General features: G+C 37.4%; 1 protein-coding gene across 2 annotated transcripts; it reads right to left on the reverse strand.

The window, feature by feature from the left end:
- Nucleotides 1-464: 464 nt before the first annotated feature.
- Nucleotides 465-5,357, reverse strand: LOC107037028. 2 transcript variants are annotated; one of them, XM_015255346.1, is made up of 5 exons: nt 5,268-5,357; nt 4,928-5,180; nt 2,039-2,313; nt 1,354-1,570; nt 465-962 (listed from the first exon to the last, which is right to left on the reverse strand). In XM_015255346.1, the coding sequence occupies exons 2-5, from the start codon at nt 5,167-5,169 to the stop codon at nt 836-838; spliced, it is 861 nt and encodes a 286-aa protein (XP_015110832.1). In that variant the 5' UTR covers nt 5,170-5,180; nt 5,268-5,357; the 3' UTR covers nt 465-835. The 2 variants fall into 2 exon arrangements, with proteins under 2 accessions (XP_015110832.1, XP_015110831.1); XM_015255345.1 differs by having other exon boundaries at nt 465-989.
- Between the last annotated feature and the right edge of the window lie 2,768 nt (nt 5,358-8,125).

The raw sequence follows: 8,125 nt of genomic DNA on the forward strand, positions 1-8,125 counted from the left end.
CAAGAATTTTCGGACTGAATGCCACTTGGAGATATCCTCAGACCTTGGAGATAAAAAAATTTTCCAGTGAGCCTGGTGATCCTCCAGGAGGGAATCCTGTCAACAATTCCCCTCAGGATGTTGGAAACTCGTGCTGGACATCCTGCCGGAATGAGGACCCTCGTGACACGACTAGAGCAATTCCTGACGCGCAGAATCCTAAAAGTGTTGGCGACGTCTTTTGAAAATCAATTCATCTTGCATACAACACGTGGTCTGACGCGTGACGTCACAATTCCGCAGAACAATTAACCCCTCCCCACTCAATCCCGAAACGGTAATCTTTCATTTTGTTAAGCTCTTCCTATTCATCGATAAAAATCATTAATAATCCGTGCAAAACACAGCAACTAATAATAAAAAAACATTAGCCAAAGTGATGGCAAAATAACTCCACAAATTACTTGCCGCCAGTATCGTCTTAATTAATCCGTTAACTCAAGAAAATTTAATAAACACATTTATATTTATGGGACATGATAACGTATTTGGAATTCTAGAACAGGCAACCACCTAATTATTCGCCACTTGTCAAGAACAGTTACTTCTCCAAGTTTACCACCCGAGTTTTCGCACGCGCAGATCGATAGGAGGTGGTGAGGGATAACGTGAATATAAATGGTTTTCTTAATTGCAAATCTCTAAACGTTAATAACTTTTCGCAAAGACGAGATGAAATTTCTCACATCCGTCATGTGCCATGAATAGATTAAGAGAATTTTTTGGTCGCTTTTAATTTGGTAATTTTCTCATTAGGCTTTGGCAATTTTTCACACTTTTGGGGGTGATTTTCCCATCAATTTCGCTGGGGCTTGATGACTCGGCTCGCTGGTGGTGGCAGTTTAGTGAAGCCAGAATTATCGAATACAGGGAGAAGATCACGTACACGCTGACCAGCACCAACAGCAGCTAACTCCATCCATCTGTTGTCAGAATTCCACATGATGAAACTTAATAGACGATTTTTATACCTTACCTTATTAGGTACTTGAATCAATTTTCGGTTTATATACAGTTGGCGCTTGTGATACTCCAAGAGTATCACTAGTCGCAATTTTTTATGTGAAGAAGAACAGTGCCAAGAATATAGTGCGATAATATAATAAAAGTAGAAATTCTATTTATCATTAATCACTTAAACTGCTAACGCATAACTGAAAGTCCGTAAGGAATTATCTGTTTCGTAATTGTACACAAAATAATTGTATCTTTGCTGCAGAATAAGCTAGAAAGTGCCAATGCTTAGAAAAAAAAGTTACTTAAAATGCGGAGAAGAGCAAAATTGATTCAAGCACCTAATATTGAATGACTCACCTGCTATTTTTGTACTTGGTGAGTGATGGATTCGCGGGATTAGGCGTTTCAGTCGGAAAATACGTGGCGCCGTAGAAGTCTAGTCCACGGCTGAGCAGCATGGATGTCTCTTCAACACTCGCCAGGGTGACTCGTATTATCGGTGGACCAGTGTAGATTGTTGATGGCTCATTTGCATTCTGGGTGTCGCCCTTTAATTTATCATTGATGGCTTTCACTGGGGAGAGACAAAGAACTAGAGTTTGTTCAGGAGTTTGTGAGGTTGATTATTGAGTTCAAGAGCTAAGTGTTTAGCGATCAACAATGAATTTTCATGAATTATTCACGGAGCGCTGTTGGCAGAGTGGTGGAGCGAGTTTATTGAGTTTTCGTTCATTAGTTCATTTGGGGAATAAATTACAGCGGGAGGTGGGACAGTATCAAATTTCAGGATAAATAGTCATTGATGTTTGTTGATGATTGTTCCGGGATCGCGGAATATCAGAGGCGAAAAGTTGAAAGTCAAATGTCATTGAAAAATGAATTACACGTGATAGGAGGACATGATGCGCACAATAATCATTCGGAAGCATATTGCTAATTTCTTAGCGAAAATAACTATGCCGTATGCAATACAAGAGCAATTTCCCACTTGTTTATTATATTTTGCACGATATTCACTCCCAAATTAGGACAATGTACTCACAAACGGTTGCTGTGTTCAACGGCAATCTGGTGACCTCGACAATGGAGCGATACTTGTACAGGGCATGTCTTATGTCATCCTCCGGCAATTCCTCAGGTACATCCAGCACATAAACTGTAAATATCTTTGCCGGTCTGCATGGTATTGCAACTTTCTTGTAGAATCTCGCACCAGTAACTTTGTGAAAGCCTTTCTTGTAAACAGCTTGAAAGTCGTCGATATTGCTGAACTTGAAGAGAATTCCCGTTGCTGTTTTCGTTAGCGAGAAAGCACCACTGTAATAGCATTACCCCTAATTACATCGTTATTCAGAAAATAATGAGGGCAAAGGTAAAATCCAATTGCAAGGCTGGATGGCGGGAGGGGGGGGGGCAATTTCCGGCTTTGGTCGGTAGGATTGTACCCATTTTAGTTGATTAGATCCCAAGATATGATCGATAAATAAATGAGAAAAATTTTCAATTCCATCGATATTATGTTTCATCTGCACTTGAAAAAAATAGTGCCTTCAGTCAAGACTCTTTTGTCTCCTGTCTTGAGACGTTTAGGTCTTAACGTTTTGAATTAAGACCTTCAGAGATACTTTGTAGACATTATAAGTGGCATATATGGCATAGTAAATTTATTGGAATAATAACGCAATATTCAACTCCCAAAAAATCATAAATTTCCGAGTTTATGATTTTTCGGGAAAAATAAGATTTTTGGAAGAATTATGAATTCACCTAATTCTATTGATTGTTGTATAGAATATTTTCCATTAATAATAAAATATTCTTTGAAATAAAATTTTTCAAAAGTATCGGTCAAAATTAATACAAAATTTTATAGAAATCCAGTAGAATTTTCTAACGAATTCACTGGGTTTTTCTGTGAAATGTTCGTACGCGGCATCGTCTGTTCCACAAGCCCCTCAGACGACCAATCACTCGTCAAAAGGTTTTTCCGCCAAAAATTTAAATTTTCAGGGTGAAAAAATTCCCAGCAAAACTCGAATATTTGAATGAATATATTTGTAATCTCCTTTAATTGACCAGAAAATGGGTAGGACCTTTAGTGTTCCATCAGCAGCGAGTATTCAAGTGTCGTAGAAAAGTCCCTAGAGGGAGCCAACCCCCTTATCAAGACCAAGTGGCGTGTTGAGAACATGCATTTATTAGTGCTCATGTGGATGAATAAAAAGGGGTGAGGGCACGTAAGGAGGGAAGAGCGAGGGAGACAGAGCTTGATGGGTGGGGGTGGGGAGAGGGGGAGGGGATAGTCAGTGGGTTCTAGAAGTGGTGGCATATCGTTAGGGTGAAGATGAGGAGGCAAGGGATGCCAAGAGAGCCGGAAGTTCATTTTCTTGTGAATGGTCTTGCAGTCATGTGCTTGCGCTTGGATGAAGCCAAATGATGATGAAGAGGAAAAAGGCAATTGTTGAATATTTCAGGGGGATTCTGTCTTAAATTCAAGATTTCGGGAAATTATTAGGGACCGGTGGCCAGCCGACGGCAATTTCCGATTCCGCTCATTGTTATTCGGATTATTTTCGTTAATTATACCCTGATTTTTTTTCATTTTCTTTTTTTGAATTAAAACGTCTTGTGCTGCGCGGAGTAAGGGGTGAAGGATGATCGTCATGTTGGGTTTTCAATGATGAGACAGGTTGAGTCACTTATCGGGACTGGAAAAAAATTGAATTATGAGAATGGGAAAATTTATTTTTAAAAATCCGGAACAATTCCTCCCCTTAAGGACTAACAGAAGGCCATTATTTCCTCGAAATTTTCAGTAGTAATACCACTAGTGCTTCAAAATTAACGGATATTTTCCAATAGCTTCGTTGCCTAGGAACGATTGTGTCAAATTTTGCAGGTTTAAAATCCCGAGTGCGAAGCATGAGGGATTTTTCTGCACAATTTGACACACTCGTTCCTAGGTACGGAAACTTAAGGAAAATATCCGATTAATTTTGAAGCACGAGTGGTATTTGATGGATTATTTTTCCACTCGGATTTCGACCAGCAGATTGCAGTGAACAGCATCCGGATACATTTACACAGCCATACATTTACAACCCACTTTTTTGTTTATCTGTCACACATAATATTAAACGTGAAATGCTTTGAAAGATGAGAAACATTTGAAAAGCTACTAGTGAATTTCCGTCGGAAATTTTTTAGAAATTTCCGAAATAAAACTGTTTGACAGCCTCAAATACTGCGCTCTGATTGGCTGAAATCCGAGTGAGAAAAACAATCAAACAAATTTTCTACTCAAAGTTGTTAATATTTTTTGAACCCAAAGCACATTGATCTTCATCATCGCTTCCAGGAGATTAATGTGTTTGGATTTGTAAAAATGTCGATAACTTTCAGCAGGAAATTGGTTCAAAAATTTGGCAAATTAGCGACATTCTGTTACCCCTTAAGGGTATCCGAGTACTTTGGCTGTTTTTTCTCCAGTGAAATGCTTTTCTACTTTTCCAGTCAAACATCAGAGCTTTCATTTGAGCCCCATTTAACCTAAGTTTCCGGACACTTTACAATGATGATATTATTTAAACTTTGCAGGTGGGAATTTGAATCTCGATATTGAACCGTCAGAAAACATTTTAAAAATCTGAAAAAAAATGAGAAAGTTTACTTTAGAAAAAAGATTGATGAAATCATTAAAAAATTGCAATTTCGGAAAATTACGAGCATTTTCTAAGAATAATTTATAAACAAAGAATGTTTAAAAAATAATAATTCTGTGCAAAATGTCATTTGAATAACGCTGAATATTCATGACTTTTTTCAATTTTTTCTCGCGCAATTTAATTGACATCTTTGATTGATGAAGTTGTAAAAGATACTTGGATTTCCTTAATTACGAAGAAAAAACTCGTAAATAATGAAAACTCACCGGAAATTCATCTTGTCACAGATGGTCGCAGCCTTTTCCATAGTCAATTCATGGCTGGGTGTAAGTAAAAATGCTCCCTTTGTCAAAAAATCATTCTCACTCATTTCCGAATCCGAATCCCGATCATAATCTCTCTCCTGTGCACCAGCACCCTCTTGATTGAGTCTCAACGTTGAATTACTCTTCGATGTTGACATTTCCTTGTCAAAGGTAGGACTGACGTTGTGTTCCGATTGCGACATGCTCTTTTATACTCGAATGATTCAACAAATTAAGTTGATGTAGTAGGGATATTATAAATATAAATACGTCTGGGTAATGTAAATTAATCCAAAATTACTTTTTGAATATCGTTACGTACGAAATCGAGGACAAACCGCTTGGTAACGTTCGTCTTGGTACACTGAGCGCGCCTTATGGAACACGACTCGCCTTTTATACTGCCACATATATGGTAATCATCAATTCTTCAGTTTCATTTCGTCCCTTTTTTTTGTTGTTTTGTTCGATTGGTGGTGCACAGCCCATGAAGGCAAAAACGTTTGACTGTTTGTTTGTTTTTTTTTTTCGTCCACTGCTCGTCTCGACTCAACGATGACCACTGGGTGGGACGCGATGTCACGACCTTGATCATGATTTCATGAGATCATTTTTCCGGGTGATATTTGAGGTATTTCCAGTGGCTTGGATGAGAATCTTATTTTAACATGTTGTGTTGAGGAAGTATTTCCATTTCGGTAGTGATTATGCCACGGAAACAGTCGATTTTGGGAATTTTATCTCAATAGTTAATGATGCAGATGGATTGCAAGATAATCGGTGAGATAACACATTTGATAATACTTTGCTTCAATCGAGTTAACGGCTCAGGATCTTTTAATAATTACACCTTCCCGACGCAAGATAACGTTCAGATAATTATCTACTTGTATTTTATCTTATTTTCATCTTCACTTTTGAAGCATCAATTTTTCAACACTTTAGTCTAAAATCCTTGCCAGAAACCCATATGAGAAGCACATAATAATACGAGATAAAATCGAGATAGCTATCTATTAATCTACCATCTAGCTTATCTGATGGTTTTCTTTAATTTTGGAAGCATAAGTTTCTCGCAGCAAATTAAAATCTTTACATTAAAATCTCATCAACACACTAGATGGAAACAACACAAGATACAATTAAGATTACTACCTATAACAATCTATTAATCTATTATCTATCTTCTCTAGTTTTTATCTTCAATTTTGGAAGCATCTGTGTTTTAACACTCCAAATAAACAACTCCATCGAGATATTAAAAATAAATACAAATATCTACAACTGCTAATCTCATTTTTATCTTCAATTCATCTCTTGACTCAGCAAATTATCGTCCTCCCCCCCCCCTAGTATCACAAAATCTATTACATCTCCAGGTAATGCGATTAAAACAACAGAGAGACTTCATTAATTACCATTCCTCAAATGAGCGATCGATAATAACGTCCAGGAGGATAATTGGAAGATGTATCCCTCACAATTGATCGCTCCAGGTCTTCATTAATCCATCATCTGAATTGTTTCGTTTCATCAAGAATGATTACAATGGGTTTAATTAAGTGAAGTGGTTGTTTTTAAGTATTTGATGAAAAAGGAGAGAAAAATTGATGATTAAACGGGAGAAAAAAAACATTGTGAAGGAAGAAATACGATATCCGCTCGACCGTGACACTTAAAATAGACCCCGGCATTGGTGAATTTATCGTCTCATCGAATCATCCAATTAAGCACCCACTCGATCCATTGTCCGAGCTTGGCGGTGGAGGTATGAAATAATAATGGAATGTTTGGGGAAAAAAAATTGTTGATTGCACCACCCACTAGTGGGTGGGGACTTTGGTCAGCACTTGGGTAATTTTGACGGGTAATTGAATGGCTCAGGTCTATTAGGGATCATTCGGATCAAGGTTTGATCTCGGGGAAAAATATTTATTTACTTTTTGGAAAAAAAACAAAAGAAACAATGAAAAAAAATATTTCTGGGTTTTTTTTTCAAGATGAATTTCGGGTACTAAAAATACAAAACTGTTACTGAATAAAAAAACTATGGAAAAAAAAACAATTTGAATAAATTATACGTGGAATTTTATTTAAGTTGAATTTTCGTTTACAAAAAATTCAAAATTGTAATTTGGAGTAGCCGAGAACAATTTTGACATGCGAAATCGGATTTCTAATGGAAAAGCAGACGAAAAATGGTACTCGAAAAAAATTTTCCTAGAAAAAAGAATAAAAAAATTTCGGATAAAAATTATTTTTTCGATAAACAGAAAGAAATGATTGAGGGCTCCTTTTCCTTTTGGGGAGAAAATATCTTTTCTAGAAAATGAAGTCAGAAGAACTGTTACTGAATAAAAAAAAACAGAACAATAAAACTAAAAAAAAACAAAGAACAAAGTTTTAATAAATTAAAGAATGATTGAGGCCTCGAGACGTATTTTTTTTGTGGAAGAAAATATTTTTTCGGAAAAATTTAGTAATAAGAGCTGTTGCCAAGGGAGAATCAACCAGCGACGCAGCGGCACGTGACTTAGATCGATCCCTAAGCACACATGTAACCTCATTTCAAAAGTTGGGCTTGCATTGCGAGCGTTGAAAATGGGCCATGAGTCTCTGATTGCTTTCTTCCCCCCCCCCCCTCTTTTCAGCCCTCTTTGTGTACTTTTTTTGTTCCTCACCCAAGTGTTACCACAAAGGTATTTGAACACTTATTCCTCCAGGCGTTACTTCGACTCGGTGTCATTAAACCGGGGAGAAGAATTGCGGAATTGTGGGAGTGTTCGCGGAAAGTGGAATATTCAAATTACCGAGGGATTTGAATAAAATCACTTCGCGAATGTCTGCGGATCCCGGTGACGAAAGAAAAAATTGTGGGGAGATGTAGAATGTGGGTGATACCGTGAGTTAAATGTGGAGGGTAAATGTTGACAATTAGGGGAGGGTGGGGCAAAACGGCCCCCCTTCAATTGTCAATAACTTGTGAATGACATTGTGAAAATTCCCAGTTTCAACTTCATTTTGAAGATAATTTTTCATTCTTCAAAACGAGCTCTAACTCATCCCAATCGGATTATTGAATCGGAAAATATTGACGATTGAAGGGGGGCCGTTTTGCCCCATCTTCCCCTAAATATTAATTTAACCCTCCATATGTGA

This window comes from Diachasma alloeum, unplaced genomic scaffold, assembly GCF_001412515.2.
Source record: "Diachasma alloeum isolate Michigan unplaced genomic scaffold, Dall2.0 Dall_scaffold_00213, whole genome shotgun sequence".
Classification (NCBI taxonomy): Eukaryota; Metazoa; Arthropoda; class Insecta; order Hymenoptera; family Braconidae; genus Diachasma; species Diachasma alloeum.